At 39.0% G+C, this 25361-nt stretch overlaps 1 protein-coding gene and 1 long non-coding RNA gene across 2 annotated transcripts; one reads left to right on the forward strand and one right to left on the reverse strand.

Annotated features, from left to right (window-relative positions):
* Nucleotides 1-91: 91 nt before the first annotated feature.
* On the forward strand, nucleotides 92-4226 carry LOC133221450 (uncharacterized). The gene is made up of 2 exons (XR_009728005.1): nucleotides 92-432; nucleotides 3955-4226. It is a non-coding gene; the product is annotated as an uncharacterized LOC133221450 (long non-coding RNA).
* KLHL7 (kelch like family member 7) lies at nucleotides 737-25361 on the reverse strand. The gene is made up of 11 exons (XM_061370328.1): nucleotides 25133-25361; nucleotides 21329-21431; nucleotides 20371-20464; nucleotides 19223-19347; nucleotides 17392-17567; nucleotides 14208-14382; nucleotides 12590-12732; nucleotides 7111-7351; nucleotides 4013-4214; nucleotides 3643-3740; nucleotides 737-2034 (listed from the first exon to the last, which is right to left on the reverse strand). Exons 1-11 carry the CDS (start codon nucleotides 25250-25252, stop codon nucleotides 1751-1753), a joined length of 1761 nt encoding a protein of 586 aa, XP_061226312.1. The 5' UTR covers nucleotides 25253-25361; the 3' UTR covers nucleotides 737-1750.

A 25361-nucleotide genomic window follows, 5' to 3' on the forward strand; every position in this document is an offset into this window, starting at 1 on the left:
CATCTGCTCCTCCGTTGTAGCTCCCTTTTCAGTAGCTTGAAAATAAAGTCAGAGGGGGCATCACAATTTTAAAAGCATCTACGACATAACATAGAGCCTGTACACTCTGAGAAGTGCACAGCGGACTCCAGCTGCTTGTTAGAGTAATGACACCTTTGTTTTGTGGCTCAGAAAAATGGAAAGGTGGGGGGAAAAGACAACATTCACTTTCTCCTGAATAAAGAACTGAGTTGCAGGAACTGCTATTAAGCTATGAGTGCATCTGCAGTCCTGTACATGCAGAGTTGTCGGGATGAGGAAGAAAACCAAGAGGATGTCTACAAAGCAGCACTGACTGAAAACTGGATTTTTATACTACTGATGGGCACATGGAAGATCCTCAGAAATAAACCAGGCTAAAAATCCACGCCACCAGCAATGCACAAGGTACAGGTAAGTAAGCACCAGCTTTTAAAGTTCACTCAATAGTCTCATAGAAAATGAGCAAAATTAGCAAATTATAAGAGAAGTTACAAAATCAGGGTGAAGATACTAATAAGCTAGCATAGGAGCAGGACAGACATACATACACTCTATAGTCTTCCAGGAGCTGGAAGATGTACACAAATTGACACCCACAGCTGGACAAGCTGAACTCCTACACTGGAGGAAAGTTACTATTCTGTTGGCTGCAAACATCTACAGAACTATATGCTTACAAACCAGACATTAATAACCATGTGCAACTTTAGAAGACTTCTAGAAAATATCTTTAATGACTTGGTTCATGCCATTTTAAAAAGTCATTTTCAAGAAGAAAAATCAATACATTTGTTGTATTGACTTTTTTTTCCCATTCCTATTCCCATCTTTAGTCATAGCTTGGCATCCACAGTATGTACAGTCTGATACCTGGGAAGATACATTGAAAATTAATCCCAAGTTTCCAACTTGCTAATTATAGTGCACAATAATTGTGGACTTCCCCACTGTCCCCTTACCTCAGGATAATAAAATAAAAATAAAAATAAGTCTTTCCGTGAAAGCCCCCCAAAATGCCAGAGGTCATTATCAAAGTGTTTATCTAATCTATATATATATGGCCCGTCTAACTTTAAAAATCAATAAGCAGTCATGCAAATGGTGGAAGTCAGTCACTGGAGGAGGGCCAGTTGTTATGGTCTAGAGGGCTGCATAACCTATCCCCATGCACGGTGGGAATCATTTATTATACTGCTGTCCTTGGTCTTTCCTGAGGAAAAATAATAATAATAATAATAAAAAATCTTCATTGCATCCTAGCAAGATTTCTGCAGGTAGGTATAAATGAGAGGATCCTTTGCTCATCATTTCTCATGACCCAAGCTGCATTTACTCACCTTTATTAAATGAAGAAGTCTCTGCAACTGAGCTCAGTAAAGTGTCATTTAACCAGAAATCTTATCTTCATCAAATGCTTTGAGTTTTTCTGAATAATTGGACTGGGTCTGTTTTTGACAAGGCCACACACAGTCCTTTTAAAGGAATATGCCATATGATCTCAGCTAGATAAGCAGATTCTCAAAACACATCCCCATCTCTTAAACAGACAAGAAAATGGGCATGACAGAAATCCATATAATACAATATGCCGTATATACAAATTGAAAGACTGCAGCTCAGTTTTTCCTATTACTCAGTTTAACAAGATTCAGTAAAACATGGAAGCAAAGCACCAATAGCTATCTTTCCCCAAGTCCTCGAAGAATGTCTCAGCATCGCCTATGGGTCTTCAAGTCTCTAAAGTTTCTTCATTTGCCCCACAAGTGTCTACAACACAGATTAAACAACTTGTCACTGGGAAAGCACGGACTTTGGAGTTAGCTATCCACTTGTCTGTTTCAGTATTATACTCAAGAATGTGCCCTAATCGACCAACACCCTGAAAACCAGCCAGGACATAGACTATAGGTCCCACAGCAGCACACTTCACTGTTACACCTTTCCATGGCATTGGAGACACCATCTTCCATTCATTCATCTTGATATCGTAATATTCTACATTATCAAGGCCACCTACAAAGCAATGAAATAGATAATTGCTTATTACATCATACCATGGACTGAACTAGAGCATACAAACGATCTGACTTAGTTTATTTTCAAGGTTTAGATTAAAAGGCACAGGTTTCTAAACTGGAGTTTTACCATTTTGTAAATACAGAGACAGAGAAAAATAAAAAGGAGACTAAAAGTGAGATGTAACATTTCACATTATATGCTTTCTAGAGATTCTAACATGTTACTTCATGAGCAGAAGAACTAACAATACCAAACCCCTTTTGGATTTGTGGCTAGTGACTAAAACTCAGGAATCCACCTGGAACTTTCCTATAGTGAGAGCATTTTATTCTAGAGGGGTCACCACTACCCTTTACCTAAATTTGGTCATTTGCTGATGCAGGATGTCTCTCTTCATTATGATACTAAAATCAGTCAAGTTTAAAAGCCCAAGTCCTTTTGAAAAGGCCAAGAGAATCAGAAGTTATTAGGGAAGAGTAGATTTTATGACTAAGATTTGCTTCTATAGGAAACAGGGTAGTAATATCTGCAAACATCCTGTTATCCCTATTTAACAATTGTAGTAAGGGTCACAGTTTTCATTTTCAGTACTGAATTCTTAGATCTGAGAGATTAGGAAATCTTTATATCATGTTAAGAGGTACAAATATTTTGCCCCAGATATGACTCTTCCCCATATATTACAGTATGAACAATTAATCAGTCAGGCTACAGAATATGAACTGCAAAATAATACTTTAACTTATTTGCTCAATAGTACACACTTCTGAAATGAGCATTCAGTGAATAACATTTAGCAAAATGGCAACTCTGGCTATAAGTGATTAATATATTTGCAAAAAAAAAAAAAGCATCTCCTGATTTTTTGCATCAGAAATCAATCATTCTGTAGTAGTTTTAATAGCTAAGTACAACCTATATTCTAAAATAGTGTTAATCTGAAATCAGATATTCCAATTACCATAAATGGTAATTAATAAACCTCACAGCTGAGAACTTTCCATTAAAAAAAAAAAAAAAAAAGCACTTCAGAAACCCTATGTGATTAAAATTCAGTTCTCCTGGGAAATAAAATATTATTCTAGTTTTAAAGGCAAGTAGACAGGCAGATCATAAATGACTTGCTGGTGACAGTAAGTCATATTTCAAAGCTAAGGCAGTCAAAGAAGTTTTCACTTTTTCACTGCTTTAAAATGCCTGACTAGCTTTAAGTCTTTAGACTGAAGTACCTCAAATAATAGCTACACCTGTCTCAAAAAGAATGCTGAAATCTCTCAAAATACATGATGAATAAAAAATTTAAAATCAAGCTTTACTCAGATGACTGTTTTAGCCATATTAACTACTGCAGAACTGGGCTACAGTCTGGGTGCGTATCTGGGTTTGGGAGTACTGTCATTAGTAAAAAAGAGTGAAAAATAAGCAAGTAAAGCAGGAAGCTGGAAGAAAGAAGGCATCAATGGTGTCACAAAAACAGGACATGTTTTATGGTACTGCTCAAAGTTTTTCAGCTGAACAGAGCAGAATGAATGCTTTGCAGAAGAAAAAAGGCCCCCATGAAACCTAGCGTGACCAGCTTGAGAACTGACAGAATTCAAGTACCTAAGCCATTTTGTCCACCCACAGCAAATATTTTGTCCCTCACGAACACGAGACCGTGATTCTTTCTCGCTTCAATCATTGGACATAGCTCAGTCCACCTAGGGAAACAGAAAACCAAACAGGCAAACTCACTATACAGTTCCTAGTAAATAAGTATAAAACAAATAAATAAAACCTAGCATTAGGAAAATAAACGCAGAAAAAAGCTGCTTAAGAAAAACTGCCTTTTAAGTGAAACTACAGATAACTTGTTTATTACAGGTTAACTCAGGAAAAGTCCTTACCACATATAATTTTTCATCCATACTTTAGTTATTTACAGAGCAAGTAAAGCCACAAGTGACCAAAAATAATCAGAATTAATACTTACGTTTCGGTGGCTGGATCATAGACTTCACAGGAATTTAGGACTCTTCCAGAAACATTGTTTCCCAAGCTTCCTCCGCACACGTAAATGAGACCATTCGCCTCCACCATCCCATGGCTGCATCGCTGAGTCAGCATGCTGGGCTTTGTGTGCCAGCTTTCTGTTCTTGTGTCATAGCATTCAAATAAATACAGTGCAGAATTTCCTTAAAAAAACAGAAACCCACCAAAGTGGCATTAATTTTATGGTTGTCTTTCAAGAGAAGAGTCTAACAGTAATTTATTCATTGAAAAGGGAAAGCTGCTTTCCCACCTCCAAAAGCAAAAGTAACCAACTCAAAACTTGGGCTATTCAGAAATTGCCTACTTGTAATTCTTTGGACTCTTTTGTTTCAAAATATGCAAGTAAGTTTATAAAACTGCTATTTGTGTTTAAAACCAGAAACAAATGATGAGGGTTTTGTTTGGGCTTGTTATTTGTGGGGTTTTGTTTTGTTTTTTTTTTGGGGGGGAGGGAAATAAACACTGAACAAAAATGTATATAGATTACTAATCATTTGCCATAATCTCCTGCTACTCTCACTACTTAGAAATATGTTGAATTTTCAGATGTGAAGATGAAACCAGCCTTATAAACTTAGTACGGATTCAAGTAAGTCTTTTTTCTCTAAGCAATGTGACTTGCCCTATTCCCTGAATACCTGTTGCCTTTGGAACTTCATTATGTTGTAACCCACTCCTGAATTATTAGCAACCACAAAACTGTTACCCCTCACCATGTTACATTCTTCCTGGGGACTAGGAGACAGTATTTTCTGGAAGTGCAAAGTCTGTGTACTACTTTCTCAAGGGCAAATAAAGCTATTACCGAAATAAAAAAGCAGTTTTTTCTAGGGAAGTTAGATGGGAACTGAAAGACTCATGCTCATGAACCATAGCCAAAGCAGAGAAGGATGGATATAACTTTCTCAGAAAACAACCAGGATCCTTCTCCCCTTTTGTTTCAATACATATATTCATCTAGAACAGTTAAAGGTGCCTTGTCTTGTGATTCTATTTCTTTGGCTTTCTGCTTATAAAAATTTAAGTGTGTTACACTAGCAGCACTCACAACTGGGGACTTGAGCCCTCAAAACAATACTACATTTCTAGATCCAAAACCAGGAACAGACTTCTATAAACTGCATTTGTTTACTCCTACCATGTAATGCTCAGTATCATGAAGAATTGTATCAAATGGGACATATTTTTTCCTTGATGTAAATACACATCCTTATTGCTCTGAAGCTGTAGAATCTCTCATCCATGGGAAGTAACAGCAGAACTGTCTTTAATGTCTTTTATTTTTTTAAAGGTAAAAGATTCATTTTCAGTATGCTGTCAGTATAATGTTAAATATTTTTTCCTGCACCTAAATACAGTGGAAGAATTTAGTATGTTTAACTTCCAAACTCTGCTTGCTATTGCAAATGAAACAGTACCCCCAAGAGTTCAAAAAGGGGAAGTGAGCCCTGTTTTCTGTAGTGGACTGGCACAGTAATTAGTTTTCCAAACTCCTCAATCAGTGCAAAAATCATGCAATTTTTAGATTCCTCTACAGCTAAACACACTGCAGCATTTTCTGCAAATAATGGTTTCACATAATTGCATGCTTCAAAGCAGAAAATGCTAGATTTGGCATAGACACTTTTCCAAGAAAAGCAGTGTTCAGTGGGTTCCAAAGAAGAAAAAAGTACAGGCAAAATAAACTCCATTATTAATTTTTAGCTTTTACTGTTCTCTCTTGAATAATATCTATGGGAAGCAAAGGGACAATGTGCAATGGTAGATTTAAAAGAAAACTCCTAAATTAAAACTTCCATTATAGTTGTATTAACTAATTACGATGTATTAGAAAATAAACTATACAATCAAAGTTTGTATCATACTCCCTCCTGAGCAGGCATGGGAAACTACAAGATTTACCAGACTTCGTAGTGTTCCAAGTTTCCCCATGCAAGGCTGTTTTAATGGGAAAGGTGCCATTTCACAGTTATCACACTAGGTGGCGGGTAGGAACTGCCTAATCTGCTGCTACATCAGCCCTTTAAAAAGTATTTTAGGAGTCAGCTAACATTACCTAAATGTCTTAACTTCCCATTATGTGATTCAGTCTTAAGCACCGATGATGACCTCTTTTCCTCTTCTCACCTCCCTCTGCAGCAAGGCAGAACTCAAAAGAATCTAAGAGAAAATTTCTCCTGGCTCTAGGTTTTGTTTGTGTTGACTTCCTTTTTTTTCTCCCTACAGAACACAGCTGTTTTTAAAGCTCTATATTTTTTGGGTACAGCATACCTACATTCAAACCTTTGATTTGTTTGTATCAGATTTAGACAAAATAGATTTTAAAATGTTGCTGTAACACCCAGCAACGCCCATCTTTTTTTGGAAGAAAAACCCCAATGGTCTTTTTTTCTTTTTTTTTTTAACCATGATGAGTACTAACATCTAAAGTAGTTTTCCTTCATTTACTGACGCAAACCAATTGAATAACAAACTATCAGATGACAACACTGTTATTTGACTGAAAAACTGACAAATTCCTTCACAGGGACATGTATCATTTCACTACAAAAAGCAGTAGTGCTTCCCCCCACACACCTTTTTTTCCCTCCTCTCCTTAAGAAAGGCCTTATCAGGCCAAACATATGTTGTAAACAACGAATGCCATTGCCAAAATGCAGCTATTCTGGTCATACATCACAGAAAACGTTAAACCACGCTGAGTTCTGTGCATTTATAGAAGTAAAGCTATGAGCTGAGTGGGACTGCCAAAATCTATTTCCTTGTCCCTAGTTAACTTTCTGAAGAGTTGCAGTGTACTTGATGCTTAAAGTAAATTTTAATCATTTCAATCAATGAAACCATTTTAAAAACACAACAGAAATAGGTTGTTGGATTGTGGGGAGGATAAAAATCCTAAATATAGAAAAATAAACTCATTAGGCTAACATGGCAACGTGCAGCTTCTTTTCAACAGTCATGCAAAAACCAGAAAAAATTCCAGGTCTTTGTGCCTTTTTTTATTTTTTTGGTTTGTTTTAAAGATTTTTAGTGTCTTACCCACTTCTGAACCACCAGATGTATAAATTTTGCCCTCAGCAGCACAGGCTGCAAGGCTATCTCGAGGTGTTGGAGGTCCTAGCTTGGAATACCAGCTATCCTTCACCACATTGTAGCAGTCCATTCGCTTTATAGGGAAGAGCTGGGAACCACCCAAAATATAAACTACGTTGTCCCAGAAGACACAAGCTGCATCCCTGCGCTTTTCAAAGGGACATCGGATGTCTGTCCAGCTGTAATCCTGCATTACAAAGAACAAGTAATGTCTAATAGATTATAACACTTACCTGCACAGCGAGTGTTTTCAAACAGAGCTTTTCATAGAGATTTAGATACGTTCAGTTTTAAAGTTCCTTGTCAAAACACACATGAATACTGTTTATTGAAGAATACTCCTCAGGCGTACTCTTGAAAAAATCTCTTAGACACAGACATAGTTAGCTGCAACGAACCATGACATTATGCATTTCTATTCCCTCATTCCCTGTGTGCACCCAGTACAGCTTCCCTGAAAAACAGTGGTTTTTTTTCCCCAACAGAATTGACCTCCTGCTGCTATCATGTCAGAAACAATGCATGTGATCAGTAAAGTTAGGACTGCATTTTCTTTTATAGGAATGGAAAAAAAAAAAAGACATCTTTACACATAGTAACAGATTCTTTCTAAAGAATAAAATAAAATACAGAATGCACCAAACAAAGGCAATGGAAAAAGAAGATAATATCCAAATTGACAAGCAACTCAGTTAAAAATCTCTGATACATACTTTATTACCATGACAACTAGAAGCTTATTTACAGAATTTACAAAACACAAATGATCTATTGCTATCCACAGTTGATAGCATAAGAAATAGGGCAATGCTCCATCACAAATACTGGCAGTCATGTTGCCTAGAAACTGAATCTTGCTTGGATTGGCAAGATCAGCAAGTATCAAATATGGGCAGTAATGCTACCCAAAACCGTAAGAACACCAAACTCAGCAACTGATGGCAGACCAAGATAGATTACAGCACAAGAAACATTTCTTGAGTAACAGCATCTCACATATTCCATGAGCACAGCTTGTGGTCCTGTAGTGAATAGGAAAGTATGGGACCTTAACTGTTATCTGTGCCACCTCAAGATGGTCTAGCTCAACCTGCTGAATGACCTTCATCGGAATGATTCACACAAGACGTTACATCATTACATTTTCTTAGCAAGGACATACTTCAAACACCTTAGTCAATGAGGAAGAACAGCGACTCCTACATGGGGGTTCAAAGAAAGGCAGAGCATGTTATAGTCCAAAACATCTTACAATCTTTTCTTGTAGCATCCCCCATATCAAGAAGAGCTGGCAGGTGCATGTGGCCCTTTATGGTGAGAAACAGGTCCTGGGGCATCCTAGAAAGGAAAGCCATACTACAGCATGGCAAAATAAATAGCTGCATAAATCTTAAGAAAATGTCTTAGTGCATCGTGCAAGATCAACACAATTCTAGCTCAAACTTCTGGCACTTTTACAAAAAATCCTGTTGTTTACTGTTATAAGGGGTGTGATCTGACCCACTTATGGCTTCAGTTCATAGCTACCATTTCATCCACACCTTTATCAAGTGAAAAGCCATAACCTGAGCATATTCGGCAGTATCCTCCTCTTTCAGCAGGAAGCAGTTTAGGTCATTCTCTCGTAATGCTCTTCAGTGCTAGCCGGCACCACATAGAACTGATTTCAGTTTATGCTTTTTACACACTTAAGAATTATGCTGAAGAGTTGCTTTATGCCACAGTCAGGATCCATACTGCCCTGGACAGTGGCAAACCTCATTTATTGGGGGTGAGTAGGGAAAGAAAGACCAAGATAAGCTTGTGGTGACACTTTTCCTTGCTGATCTTTGTTTTCAACAAATGGTGGTGCAGGACACCAGAGGCAGAAGCTGTACCTTTGCATTTAATAGTTTTTGAAAAGCTTTTTTCTTTTCCTCTTTCACTGATTTATTTAATCACTTATTAAAACTGTCTGAACTACAGGCACAAGACCTTGTGACAAGAATGGCACATGTAATCGTAGGCCACGTGAAAAAGTACCTCCATTCACTCAAGACTTCTCTGTTGTTTTCGCCTGATACCTGCTCTTTCAAGTTTGTCAGGGAGAAGAGCAGGTGTACATAGTATGGACAGCCTCCCCACTACTAGCTTATTGACTACAGCTCTTTCCTCATAAAAGGTATGCTGGTTCCCTTATTCATAAAGAGAGCACTGGTAGGCATCTGTTACTTTTTACTTGCTGTTGCTGAATTGTGCACTGTTAAGAAGTTAAAACTTGCAGCCATTTCTGGTTCCTAGAGACAGCAGTTTCAAGAGAATAAGAATACTGCTGCCTCAAAAATCCCAGAAAGTCATGTATAAATTTTTATCACGAATTCTTAAAATGGAAAGTATTTATGGGGGGGGGGGGGGGTTGGGAGAAGAAGCTAAAAAAAAAATCTGTGGAAAATTCTGCAAGAAACTGCTTCCTACCACTGTTAATAAAACATCTAGGATTTCTATCAGAGTTCTGAAAACACGCCTACTCAAAATAGTGCCAGATTAGGTTGCTCCACAAGTTTTATGCCCGTCTGCATCTGTCTGTTGCTCTCTTGATGAAATACATGCATCAATAGAAATATCAGTTACAGTGCAACAAAGACGACAAATAGAGACTTAAAATAGTACTGCTAATAGCCTTAACAAATAACATGCAGTATCCAATCCATTCTTATTTAAAGAATCCTTTCTGACAACAGGGAAATGAAGAACAGCATTAGAAACTATTTCTGTGTGCAACACAATTAGTGAAAATTAAAATTGTTTGCACTAGTTTTACAGTGTTTTAATTATTGACATTTGTATCATTACAACTGAGAAAATACTTTCAGGAAAAAACATAACCATTGTTTTGAACTGTTTCTTTAGCTGATATATTAATTGAGTTATTGAATTTAATTAAAATCAGAAGTGAAGGAATAGGTTACTATTCAATCAGTTCAACAGAAACCAAACAAAATGTTAATTCTTCCCCAGGGTCCTAACCTTGCAAAAGTACATACACAACTTTCATTTTCTGCTCTATAACACTCCTATCATCTTTTGATAAGACTAATGAAAGCAAGTTAAACATGGCATAGTCTGAAGCATTGGAGCCTTCAATCCCACACTTATTTTACATGCACACTATACTAATTTAACAGGGGTTCTGTATCCTTGGTTTGTTGCATTTAAGAAGCCACTGTCACAGTTAAAGATCAAACTCAGATACATGAGCAAAACATCAGAAAAAGACCTTTAAATAGCTTAGAGTTGGAAATGAAGTGAAAGCTATTCAACAACACATGACAGGCTAGCTAAGAATATCCAAGAAAGCATACAAACACACTAGGAAAACATTTAAGGAAGACATGCTTGTTAGAATCAAGATCTCCAATTACCTACTTTTTCCCTTTTCCTCTCCTGCTCCCTCCCCCCCCACACCAGTCTACATGCAAGGCTATAAAGCTTGATCAGAGGCAGTGCTGCAAAATTTCTTCCAAACTGCATTCTTTTTTGGTGTTACGTGCACACAAGTAGTCCACGAAAAAAGATTAAGCTATTTTACTCTATGCTTTAATGAAGCCTTATATAGATATGACTTTCTGTCCACAAAACAGATTACTGTGTAATATAATAGTTTAGGTCTGATTGAAGATCACCTAACTACATATGTAATTTTCTTTTCAGTTGTAAGTCTTTACACCTGTCGCTCCCATTGAGCATGCATTGAGGTTATTAGTTTTCAAACAATATTAAGTTTTCAGAAAATACATGGTGACAACTGGGAAGGGAAGGAGAAGTTATGTTAGTTTATAAAGAGTGATGAAGTAAACCCCCCCATCTTTTGAGTTCTGACCACCAACATCAGGCACTTACAGAATTTATCTTATCAGTTAGGTTGGTAAAGAGACCACATGCACACTACACTGATAATACTGTTGCCAATTAAGTGACTGGGATAATAAGCCTCAAAGCTAGTTTCCATCCTGCCTAAAATTAGCTTTGCTCCAAAATAAGTAACTGGAGAGCAAGAGAAAGAATCTTTGATCTGATTTCCTTCTAATAAAAGAAAGGTCAGAGCATACTGAGTGAATTACAACTTGTTAAAATGCCAAAACCAACCGTTTGAAAAGCATAAATAACCTCGTAAAAGGTTTCCCCAGCTCAGACCTTAGAAAGGAGAGAATTACCTGCTGTTACCCTCACCTCCTCACCCCTGGCTGGAGTACTGTTTATCTTACTCGAGTATGTGCATGAAGAAAAAAGGTAGTGATTATTTATATAAAAATACATATTCAATGTTTCTCAAACTAAGTCAGCAAAGCTGGTAAGTTTTTCTCCTCCAGCCTTGAAGGGTGCTCAAAGGTGGCTTCAATTTTATCTTACATAAAGGGAATGGGAAAGATGAGTTTAAAACACATCCCAAGGGCTCATTCATTCTGAATTCAATTTGACAGGGCTCACACTGACTATAAAGTTCACACAAAACTGTTTGAAATTACAAAGAGCACTTACTATGCTGAGTTAGGACAACAAGAATTTCTGCAACAAAATATTACATGTATGTGATCCCATAACTTGAGAGCACTGATGTTTATGTAGCAACTTTTTTTTCTATACTACTGCATGTGCTTGCCTGGTAAAACAGAGTATGGATAATCCTTCTGCATGCAGCTGATGTTTCTAGAACATTTGGTCTGCATAGCTGAAATACACACCATGCCTGTGGCTTGATCTTATTCAGGAAACATGGAAACAAGTTTCAGGGAAAGCTTGCTTGCTCTGCATTAGCCATCTCTTAAGTTATTTTTTTTGTTGTAGAAAACTCACTCTTTTCCACTTACATAATACTTGGCTCCCAGTTCTTCTCCTTATATACTTTTAGGAAGAAACAAAGTTGTGAACCATTGGGATTTAGAAGTGGTTGCATATTTATAACAAATGCACTGAAAAGCCACCTTGCACTCTAAAACTGGGTTCTACACTAACATACAAGCCAATAATTTAACTTGTGCTAAAAAGAAATTGCTTTATCATCTGAACACATACATGCATGCACATGCTTACAGACTTTCATATGTTCCTATGCGATTGCTTGATGCTTCAGTGACCTTTTATTTATTTCCAGCTGTGGGATGCACATACCAATCAATTCTCAACTCGGATTTATCAAAACTCTGTATCTAATATTACCAATAAAAAACACATAACCATTCTATTCAAATGGAAGTATTACATCTAGGTACACAGATTTGAAAACACCTAATTAACCATACTTTTCCAACTGTATCCCCAAGAGGCAGGGAATACATCCTTCCTAACAGCATATTGCAGATCATTATGTCTTAATTAATATTATCAGCAAATAAAACATGTAAGATTACAAGCAGTGAATCTTAATGCATTCTGAGGTAACGATTACCTTTGGATTAAAATATCTGCAGGACTGGGGCTGTGAGCCTCCAAATAAAGCAATGCGGTAATCGTGTTTTTTTCTTCTTGGCCGTGTACCTTCCACTAACTCTTCTCTGTCTTCTGGGGAAAGTAGATGGTATCGCATCCCACCTAGAAGGAGGACAACAAGTGTTGTAGATCCGGTGTAGCTCATAAATGAAAGGGATGTTGCAGAGGACAGGAGAGGGAAAGAGAAAGGGAAAGGGGGAAAACCAAGTTTCTACATTATACCTATACATCTTTGATTTAAAAGGGAAAGCAGCACAGCAGTACATGAGGATGGGAGCATACCCAGATGAACATCCTATTTCAAACTGCCTGCTCCATGTGAAAACAGGACATGGATATAGACTGCTATTGTACACCAGCTGACTGGTGAGCTCATTTAGCCAGTATAAGCAAGCACCTGAGTTTGTCACAGTGAAAGAGGCAAAAGGAAACACCCCCCCCACCAAAAAACCCCACAAACTACAAAACAAACAAACAAACAAGCCAAACAAAAAGAATAGCAAAACTGGGAGCCTAAAGAGGACAATATTAACATTAAAAGAAGGGACTTGAATGCAGTGAGAAGTCAACCATGCTGGGCTCCTTGCCCCCCAATTTCTCATTAACGAGGAAAGCATCTCTAGCCCATTTACCTCATGAAAACCCCTCACTTTTGTTCTAGCTTGACAATGCAAAATATGTTACAAGTGGTATTACAAAAATAAGCATTCTCCTAAGAAATGTTCCAAAGAATGTAAAAATGTTAGTGACATTACAAGCCACTAATACCAGACAAATAAAAATCCCTATCTTAAACAGTGCACCCAAATCCATGTCACACAAGAAGTATGACTGAGATGCTGACTGTCATCAAGTACGATACTTACCAACATTTAGGTTAATTTGAATCTTGCTCATTGAGACTGAGGGAAAACAACTGCATACCATTTTCAGCTCTACACTAAAATGAAGCCAACTAGGTAATTGCTACTGGAATGAAAAAACTTCTTTCCAGGAAATTTATCAACATCTAGGCTTTTCTTTCTTAGATGGCAACATTCCACAAAAGCTGTTTCCTAAGAAGGGAAGCTTGCTTCCTATCTCATCTGCACTTCGAGAATGCAACTGTCTGTAGGCTCAAAGGTCAGTATCTGTTAGAAATACATGCAGTGCAACATATACCTAACATTCTAATTTGCTTAGGGAAGCTTTATAATCAGAATTTTGAGATAAAATATTTCTTTTAATTCACGTGCTGACATGAACAATGTTGAAGTTACTCCCCTCTCTCAAAGGTATACTAACACTTCTAATTACCCTAATGACTCATTAACAAAATCTCCATTTCATTACTTGTCATGGAGTTCGGTGTCATTTGCTAGAAAAGAAAGTCACACTCTGTTACATAAATTGCATCTTATTTACATGCTAATCTGCTAATCCGACTTGAACTAAACAAAGCATCCTAGAGGGAACAGTCAGATGAATTTAAGGTGAAAGCATTGTCAGAGCATTTTACAGAAAACAGTTTTCAGATTCCACAGTATATTGTTTTAAATGTTCAGAACATAAAAGATTTCAGGTAGAGATCAACTTACTGATCACCATTTTAAGGCATTCTGGGTTATCCTGAATAAGTGGTTCAGCCTGAACTGTTTTACTTAAGAAGTTCTTTGATATAAGAGGAAATCGGACTTTAGCAAGAATATCAACCATGTACGGCTGGCGATTTGGCTCATCATACTTCAGCCATCTGACTGCTGCATCATAAACCTTAAACAAGAGACAAGAAAAGGATAAGGTAATCACCACACAGTTAGACAAATAACAAATATTCCAAATTGCTTCTTCTGCCTGTTGAACATTAACTCATACTAATGTTTTAGTACGTGGGGATCCATCACCATATTCAAAAAAACCCCAGCAAACCAACCAAAGCCCCTAGAAGACAATGCTCAGACATGAAGTAAAACAAATACACAACCACAGAATAAAACCCATCTACAAACCTGAAAAAAAACCAACCCAACAATTACTTCAGATATTCAATTTTTTTCTCCTCTAAATGGGAAGCATAAATCTGCAATTCACATTTATGTGAGTAACCCCTGTAACAAGATGAAGTCTAATATGCTTTGAATTCTATGCCATAACATAGCTTCTCCTTCATAAACAGCTTCTACTACATAAAATAGCTTCTACTTGATACAGTCTCTTAAGCTGACAAACTGCTTGTGTTACTAAATCATAGTGTTGGGGATCCAAATAAATTGCTATTCTTATGCCTTAAGGAACAATTTAAATTAAAGCTTTTAGCTACACACTATCATAAATTTACCATTCAGCGTGTCTCTTCTCAGTCTCCTCTTTACAGGAAATGATAATGGGTTTTCTTAGAGGGTAGGGAGGACAGAACAGGGAAGGTTACCAACAAATCTTGCCTGGGTCAGGAATTAATGAGATGAAAATCCATTATTACCTATGTACCAAAATACTTCCACACTGCTCTCAGACACATCAAGCTTATCTACTACGTTGCCACTTCACAGTCAGCACTGACTTCATTACGAGTGCTAACACAGTCAATGCCTAGTCCTGTAGCTGAAGCTAATCACAGCAATCAGTGGTGAGTAACTGAGATAGAATGCGGAAAGGCAGAGTTAAGAGTTACTCAGAGGAAGTGCTAGACCATCTCAGCTAAAATTCTGTAAAATGACCAGGGAGAGTAAAGAAATTTAAAAAAATAAATGTAAGGCTCAATTCCGCCAGCTAAGAAAATTCAACAGAATGACTGGGACAGGAACATGGTATCCCTTCATCAGCAGGGACACTCAGGCATGCAGGAAAACCAGGACACTTGGTAATTAAGGCTACCTTCCTTTTCTTCTTTTTTCTAAATGTAAATATGCTTCACACCAAAGTTCCACTCTAACATCAACTTTGTAGCAGTACTCCTGGAAAAATCAGATTGCTATAGTATTGCTGGCAAACTTCTGCAGTTTCATACTGCACACTGCTAGTTTCCTGAAGGAATTTTAACAATTACCTACCATATTACCTACACAAAATTTCTACCACTGCTGCCAATTTAAAGCATGCTATGCTACCTTACCAACAGAACTTCAAGAATGTGAATTTCAAAGTGGGGAATTTTGGTTGCAAATCAAACACCACTTCCAGCTTTGAGAATGTTGCCCTGAAACCTGAAATTTTCCCAGCACATGGCAAGATGTTGAACATAACTTGTACTTATACTTGTAACCAGCCAGTTATCATATTAGATCACCTGATATTATACCCCCCTGTTAGTAATCCTCTTTTCACTAAAGCTTTTTACTGCAGCAGATTCACCGAATTATTGTGGTTTCTTCAGTATAAGCTGAACTTCACAGTCAGGGAAACATCCATTTTTATCTAAGTGGATACACATACCATCTTGGCTGCGAGATCCCTCTGTTGCACTTTAAAGGTATGAGTCAACTCACAATGACATATGCAAACTTAAATTACCTAATTCAAGCACCAGAACAGCATAGCTAGTTAGGCAAGATTTCAGTTTGTTTTCAAAATATTTGAGAAGCTACAAGTACCCAGCAGCTACAACAGTGCTGCAATCACCTCTTTGGGCTCCAGCGCAGGTATCTATACTCTTCCTATCTCCCTGCAGCAGGAAGAACAAGCTGGCAAAAAAACACTTAGGGCCATCCTATAAGCTGAATCAAGCTTTCCAAGTGGGATAATTGTGGAAGTAATTTCTACCACAGGTTACAACTTTCAATTGAGTGAAAGTCCAGGCTCCTTTCAGCCACCTAAATGTTTGTTGTTGGGTTTTTTTTTTTTGTGTCCACTTCCCAAATAAAGGCCTTCCATCAATACCCCACTGGCAATCCATCTAGCTTTCAGTGTTATGTTCATCTTGCTTCCAAGTCCCTCAGTTCCCAAAGCTTAACTTGTGTATGCATCTGTTTCCATCAAAAGCAATTCCTCTCTGTAACAAGCTGAGCCCCTGCTCAGGTAGGTACATTCATCCATTAAGGTGCATTTTGCTTAGCACTTTGAAGTAGTCAACTTTTACTGATAGCACATGAACCCCAAACTAGGAGCAACTGCTGTAGTACATCAAACTTAATTCAGCTCACGTACGTGAGATATCTCGATAAAGGAAACTGTTTTGCTTACTCCCTTTATGACTTCTTTCTTCCTAGTCTGGTAAAAGAACACACACATAGCAGCCTTCCAGTATCTGAAGGGGGGCTACAAGGATGCTAGGGAGGGGCTATTCATTAGGGACTGCAGTGACAGGACAAGGGGTAATGGGTTAAAACTTAAACAGGGGAAGTTTAGATTGGCTATAAGGAAGAAGTTCTTTACCGTAAGGGTGGGGAGGCACTGGTATGGGTTGCCTGGTGAAGTTGCAAATACTCCATCCCTGGTGGTGCTCAAGGCCAGGCTGGACATAGCCTTGGGTGACATGGTTTAGTGTGAGGTATCCCTGCCCATGGCAGGGGGGGTTAGAACAAGATGATCTTAAGGTCCTTTCCAACCCTAACTATTCTATGATTCTGTATTAATAGCCACACATATAATGTGGATATTCATTAATATTTGGTTTTGATCAAGCCAGGATATACCTTTTTTTCTACAACGTAGCAGGCACTATGTGTGGAAATGTGCATCATATACTGTAGGAACATCAGACTTGGGATACTTTAAATCCGTTCTTGATTTTAAAAAAGATGGTGAAGTTCAGTGCTCGCAGCTGGTATGAAAGAGTGATCTCACCTGGTCTTCTGCCCTCACTGTCAACGTATCTTGATTCAAGAGATGTGTCACACGTTTAACATCAAGCTGAAGAAATTCATCTGTCTTGTAAACTTCAGTGAAATGCTGATGGATAAAGTCATCTGCAGTGGCTTTCAGTTCTGGACAGTCTAAACATTCTGCTAACACACTTATACCTGTGAGGGGAAAATTAAGAAAAAAGAAAACCAAAACAACTTCCAAACTTGAACTGCAATTACCTTTAATATATTACAATAGAATAAGATTACTGTAATTTCAGTGATACTTGCAACCTCAGTTTACTATTACCATGCTTTTATTTTTTCTCTAAAAAACATGCTGTCATAGTTCATCTGCAACTCAAGGCAAACTAAGATAAGCACAAGCTGCTGATCCATAGCCCTCCCAAGCTAACTGAGAATCAGACCTGAAGCACTTACTGTATTAACTCCCTCCACCACTACTTCCTCACTGTTTCTTTCCCCATTGTGAAGCACGTAACAATACCGTAACCAGTTCTGAGCCATATCCCAGTAACAAAATCTGACCAGAACAGCTTGAGAAACTAGATCCAGGTTTTACAACCTGATCTGCTCATGTGGCACCAGTCACCTATGAATTCCAAACTTCCTTCAAGAATCACAATGAATTGAGACTTTTCTATACAGGTCAGCACAAAAAAAGTCAAATGGATGCTGCTGCAAGGGCAGAAGATTGCATAAAGGTGTAAACAGCAACTTCTACTGAACAGCACCATTTCAAACCTTCCCATTAGAAACCAGGCAAGCACATATGGAGGTGGTGGCAAGCGGATGCTCCATGCCCCTGGCAGTGTTTAAGGCCAGGCTGGATGGGGCTTTCAGCAACCTGCTCTAGTGAAAGGTGTCCCTACCCATGGCAGATGGGGTTTGAATCCGATAATCTCTGAAAGTCCCTTCCAGCCCAAACCATTCTATAATTCTATGAAGTGTGGTAAAACTCACCAACTCTGGGCTGCAATGGGCCTGAGCTGCTCTAAAAACACAAACCCAAAACCAAAAAACCCTCAAGCAACACAGAGGAAGGAATATGCCTCAAAGCAAGCATAAGCAGCAGTTTCCTTAGAAGGTAATGTCTTTCTTCCGGAAGTCATTTCAGAGCCATAGCCACAACTGCACCAAAGTGTCAGTGGAATCACTGTAATTCAGATACTCGCAAAACATTCCTACTGATATTATAAACATCTGTAACATAATAGAGATGTTACTAGGAGAATTATTTGACCTATTTGATCTATTGACAGCAATAAGAAATCCTATAAACAAGTTTATCTTTAATCTCTGATTAAAGTGCACCAAATCTTAAGCATGAAAAAGTTCTACTTGTTGTTTACCTTTTCTGTAACACCAAATTCATATTAAGACTAGAGAACATACTAATACCAAACCTGCCTGGATGACATTTATGGAGTTCAGTCAAAATGAAGAGCAACCAAAACCACGAGTAACCTAAACTTACCCTGCTTATACTTCTGGAAGATATGCCAGTTTTGTAGAAATTAACTGAAAGCTTCACCTTACTAAACAGCTGAGATTCTCTAACAAACAATAAGCTCCCACAGCTCTGCCAAGCTGGGATGAGACCTAGCACAGTCAGGAGACACTGATACTGGCAAAACAGATGTCAGATTTGTTTTGCCTACAGCAAGGGACAACAGTTCAGATTTGGAACAAAATATTAATGTGAAAGTATTTTTACATGCCTGGATTTAGCCAAATAGACAATACTGTTTTTTTCAGGAAAAGTGAAGTTAAAAAATAAATGGTAAATTTAAAGTTTGCATTTCTCTTACCGAGACAATTGGAAGCATCAACTTGCTCTTTTAAGAAGTCCACACACATTTTTTTCACAGGTTCAATTTGGTATTGGTTTGCTGCATCTAGTAAAGACTGGACATTATTGCTGTTAACCGAGATTCTGCAAAACAGAAGGTGTAAAATCATCATCACTGGAATTATCTACTTTGTTGTAGTAAAAAAGCAACTTACACCAATTCACATATATGGCAAAATTATCTCCCTGCTCTTTACCCAAGAATCTTTCACATATATTCTGCAGACTTGTGTGATTAGCCCCTTTCACAAAACAGAAAGTGAACAGAAGCTTTTATCTGACAGTCTCCTGCTCCCAAATAGGCATCAGCAAAATATGTCTAAACTCATCATCAAGACTGCTCTGGCTGATTGGCCCAGCATGCAGAAGCAGAACAACCAGTTTGGCAGTGCTTCCAGAGAAGGTACACAGGGCACAGACAAGGGCTTCAGCACCAGGCTAGGCAACCACATGACTAGGGTGGTGACAATGACTGTCTCTCATCACCAACAGAGGGTATTCCTTATCTCAAAGAAAGGAGAGAAAGAGAGGACCTAAGGAGAGTTAATCCCATTAGTACAAAGATGAAAAGCCTGGCATCCATCGGTCAGGAAAGCTTATTAAGTAGTACTGTTTACAATCCTAGTCATCTGTACAGGCTCTGTTTCAAAAAGAAAACAACCACAGGAACAACCCAAGATAGGAGGGAAATCCTGTTCACAGAACAGTTATCCACCCTGTCTGACCTGAAACTAAGGTATTATTACTCCTGGAAGTGGTTCTATGTGATAACTACCACTGCCATAAAGAGAAACCCTGCTGATACCAATAAGGGCCTGAATTTCAGAACAATGGGAAAGACCATTTGACTCCAACACTGAAGTTAAAAGCTTGAAGTGCTGTGAATTGCTTTATAGAAACGACTACTGTTCTTTTTAGTCTGTAGGGCTTCCTGCTGATTAAATAAAAAAGGGAAAAGGGATAGAAGGGTCTAGTCACATCAGCCTGTAAACAAAGTACTGTAATGGTAACAAACCTGATGAATCATAAAAGCATTATTTTAAGATTTTATCATTTACAACTGGCAGGCTTCCTAGAAAAAGTGTCAGCTTTAAGTAACAAAACTACCTTGCAGTATAAGCAAACTCCACAAGCTGTTCAATAATGTCAGGCTCTGCATCTTTTAGCTCCACTTCAAAGGACTTTGATTCAAGCATGTTTGCTGCAAATAGATTAAAAGACAAATTACATCAATAAGTCACTGTAGTTATTGTACATTTTGCAAACAGTAGGAAATAAAGTAATTGTACAAAGTACCCTGTACTCTGTGCTTACGAGGCCGCAGCTAGAATGCTGCGTTCATTTCTGGGCCCCTCACTACAAGACATACATTGAGGCGCTGTAGTGGGTCCACAAAAGAGCAGAGAAGCTGGTGAAGGGTCTGGAGAGTAAGTTTCATGACTGTGTCAAAAGCTATTTCCACATTCAAGCTGGTAATGAGAGACAGCTCTGAGCTCCCCACATCCAGACACGGCACTGTAGGTTTGCTCACAGACAGTTAGAAGCTGACCATTGAAGGCACCATTGTTTTATTTCTACTCAATTTTAATGTGTTTTATAGCACAGTAATTTTACAGTTCACGGGTAAGGCATGCAAAAGTAAGACAGCTACGACATAATTTAATTTGTAAAGACAGAATAAAGGCAAGAATGTTTACTCTTCTGAAAGCCCATTTTATATGTGGAAGTGCCCAGTAAATAACAATGGAGAAATTCTGTCATGGGGGTAAAAACTCTCAGTCTTCAGGTTATGATAGAGAGAGAGCAGCTCTAATACAGTGTTATGGGCCCCAATTAATAAGACAGTTTACATACAAAGTAACAGTTGACCTGATCAGAAGAGTTAAAGGGGAAAATGAGGGGAAGGGTTAATGAAGATGAAAGGAAGAAGACACAAAATGAGAAAATCTTCACTTATGCTTACCCTGAAATTAACTGCTTTTGTAAAATAAACAGCTTGTCAGCCACAAGTCTAACAGGATATCATCACAAAAGCTTGTAATCAATAAATTCTGAAAACACTTACTAGTAAACATCAGGTTAAAAAAATGACTGGCTGAAGCAAGCACAACACGATGAGCTGGGATCTTTCTGTCTTGAACCATAAGAATCACATCACATAGAGTTTTCTAAAGCAGAGGAAAAAAAGCCAGACAAATAAACCCCACAAAGATGAGCATTAAAAAAAAAAAAATCCTTCAGCAATATTTCCTTTAAAAACAGCTTATGGAAATTAATCACTTTTCTCAATATACACAACTCAAGAGCATTATGTAATAAAAAGACTTCCTAAAAGTCAAAGTTCAGCTCAGTAACCTGGAGAACTAGCAAAGTTCAGTTTACCCATGAACACATACCTGAGAACGGCCACAAATAACAAACTCTGATTAAAGTTTTTCCTGTGGCATTTATATCAGCCTCACGTAATAGGCTCTGCAGCCTATTTACTATTTATATAGTCCCTGCATTTATATTACACTCTTTTTGTTCATCAGTGACTTTCTTCTCTACTCTGCTGCTGACTTCTCAAAACCTCACAGAAACCTCCTATCTGAGGATCGCTGTCAGATTACCCAACCAGAGTGAAAGTGATGAACAAATTCAAAGCATTCAGTGGAACACTTTTAAGAAATTGTATCCCCAAAATACCACTTCTATGGAAGAGTTTTAACTCATCACACCTGACAGTGATGGTTTAAACTTCCAGATTAAAAAAAAAAAAAAAAAAAAGGTAGTTCTGTTTGCTTTTTAGCAAAAATTAAAGTATTTCTATTGCTATTTGCATGTAAGCAGTTAGTTTCTCCCCTAGGTATGAATGTACTAGAAGGAAAAAGGAAAGTGACATAAAATTTGTCAGAAGACATGAGAGAGGAGGAAGGGACTGGGCTAAAAAGCACACAATTTGAATAGATTCTCAAATGGTATCCTTTCTAAGAACGTGTTGACTGAAATAAATACATACCATACTAGAGTTAATTATCACATTCTCTCTCTTAATAAAGAAAAACTGAGCAGCTTTGCTTCCTAAAACCAGGAATTAATTTTTGACTACTACCATAAGTTCGTGGCACTGCTTTCAGAAACATCTACCTACACCCATCCCAATACTAACTCAAGGAAAGAGCATTTCTACTGAAGGAAGTATAATACTTGCTTAGAACAGCACAAAAACATTTTCCACATACAGACAGTATTATCTGGGGCACACCTTTCAAGACTAATAATCTATACATGCATATCCTTCAAATAGACCTATGATGTTTTAGTTTCTTGAAGGAAAGGATGCTCAGAAGCATGCATTGAACAATATAAATAATACACTGAAAAAAATGTTTAATTAGCAGATGAGGAGTGGCATACAACACTGTACATTGTGTATATTGGCATACAACATTGTACATCTGTAGCGTCAAACCATTTAGGATTGAAACAACAACAACAAAAAAAGAGACCACTGGAGAAAAGTTTCAGAGGAAATCTTTTAAACTGAAATTCTTAGCACATCTGGTTCAAAAAAAGGATCACATATCAGCAGAAAATCCTGTGGCCAAGCTTGACTAAGACTTGCAAACACTGCTTGCACTCCACACTGCATTTCTAAGATACATTTAGTGCTTCAATTCAGCATTTGATGCATCTTGGCTATTCTAAGGCCTCTCTGAGTGCAGGAAAAACTGTCAACCAAAACAGCTCATTTTCATTTCTTCTCCTGGGATGTTTCTGGGTGTGACTGTTCCATTTCAACTAATGCTCTTCAGAGATTGTGTTTATTTCTTTCCAGGAGGACTCACTGGTGTCACTGAGTGGCCTCAAGGAGGGCAGCAGATGGGGTTACATCAACCAAAGGACACACCCAAGGGTGAGCTTCATTAAGGTGCTTCATCTTCCAAATAACAGGTTCAGCAACACCTTGCAACTCTGTCCCATCTTCATTCCCAATTACTTCAGTCCTGGCTGACCTCCACCCAGCTGCAAAGTTGCAACACAGGATTTACCCGCATGCTGCCAAAAAGCTCTGTAAAACCCACGAAGACGTGAGGCATATTTTGTTGGAGATGTGCGACAAGTCCTCTATGCACTAAAACACTTGCCCCCAGTATCTTACCAGTACTAAGTGCAGGTTTGTCCATAGTTCAAACTCCCATACTTGTGGTAGCTGTCTCTAGATACTAGCTCACAAAAAACAGCCTCTTTAAAATTAGCTGTGTTTTCCAATTGGCCCATTTTCCCACAGCACTAAACTAATGCACCTAAATAGCTAGTGCTCCATATGCATGTTGCTATTTCCATCACAGGGAAGTTTTAACTTGCATCATATTTAGGTTTTATAACCACAGCATAGTTCCTGACTTATCAAAAGTACAAGAGGAAAGAACTACTTATAAATCCTGCTAAACTTTAGCACAGCTAATCAGCTGAACTAGTACATTTTTCTCCGACTCCTGCAGACGTCCTAATTTGATCCTGTATAATCACACAGTTAACCTCCTCTTATAAACAACTAAAAGAAGTATGAGTGTCATGAACTATGCAGGAATTTCTGGAGTGGTCACCACTGGGCAGGATACGCAAAGCCATCAACTGAGGTTTCACAGCACCTAACCCCGATCCTCCCTCTCCCTGTTTGGAGTAACTTGTAACTAGATGAGAGTTGGCACTCTGTTATACTGAAAGATGAGGTCCTTATGCAGAACAACATTGTGGTACCACATACTGGAGTATGTGACATGGTAAAGGACTGCCGTTTCCTTGTGCTAGAAGCTGTATATACATCTAACGGAGACACTGGAACAGGTTACCCAGAGAAGCTGTGGGTGCCCTTTCCCTGGCTGGGTTGAACAGGGCTTTGAGCAGCCTGATCTACTGAAAGGTTTCCCTGCCCATAGGCAGGGAGGTTGGAACTGGGTGAGCTCTTAAGGTCCCTCCCAACCCAAGCCATTCTATGATTCTGTATGTGCAGACTTACACAGACCATTCTTCTGCTAGCGTACCAAAAGTTTAAGCTTTTGTCAGCATTTCTTTCAGTTTGGACAGCTCAACTGAAATACACCTGTATGACTGGTTTTGGTTACAGCTCTTGCTCTACTGGTAATCAAAAGAGTCATCTGTAATAATCATTGTATCACAGACCTAGGAAGCTGATCATCCCAAAAGGTCAGAATTTGTAAAGCCGAGGCCACCCGTGCCCTGTACTGGTTTCTTAGTGTGATGCCCAGATGCATTCAGCATGAAGTAGAAGAAATGCTACCTGTGAAACCAAACCATGGCCCCAGTCACTCCTCTGCTCCCCCTGCACCTTCACTACACTGACACCATTCACAGTATTTGTTCAGAGAAGAGCTCCTGGTCAAAATTCAGCATCATCCTCATTACACCCCTCCTTGAAAAAGCTACGTGAATCCCCTAACTGGAGAAATTCGGCTATGAATCGCAGTTTAATTCCTGCCCTACAATAGGCATGGCATCATTAGATAAAGAAGCAGATCCGCTGTGTCTTCAGCCTTCAGCAGCACCAATACGCCGTTCCAGGTGAAAGCTGGACTCGTTACACTAGCTGTGCCGGCACACAGCAGCACCCAAGAGGACCTCAGCCTAACTCGCACACTCAACACGCGGCCTTGTCTCGGCGGTACCGGCCTCCCAGCGCCTTCGGTGTGGTTGCTCGTCGCAGCCAAACCCCAGCGACGGAAAACCCGAGCAAACCTTCAGGCGGGAGGCAGGACCTGGCTACAGGGCAGCGCTACCGGCACGGGCGAGGCTCGGGGCTTACATTAATGACCGCGTCCCTGCCCGGGAGGCCGCGACATAGCCGCCGCGAGGGGGGCCGTACCTGCTTGCGCATGGTGTTCATGACTCCCATGAAGCTCGCCAGCAGCTTCGCCTCCTCGTGGGCAGCGAGCTTCTTCTCCGTCTTCTTCTTGCTGCTCTTGTCCGACCCAGGGTCGGCCATGCTCCCCCGCCCTCACCGCCGCGGACACCGTCGGCCCGCCACCCCCACAGGGGTACATGCGCCGCCGGGGCGACCCCCGCCAGCTGCCGACCAGCGGCTGCCGACGCTT

Source organism: Neopsephotus bourkii, unplaced genomic scaffold (genome assembly GCF_033783945.1).
Source record: "Neopsephotus bourkii isolate Nb327-2 ecotype Australia unplaced genomic scaffold, CSIRO-AGI_Nbou_v1 NB_1539, whole genome shotgun sequence".
NCBI lineage: Eukaryota > Metazoa > Chordata > Aves > Psittaciformes > Psittacidae > Neopsephotus > Neopsephotus bourkii.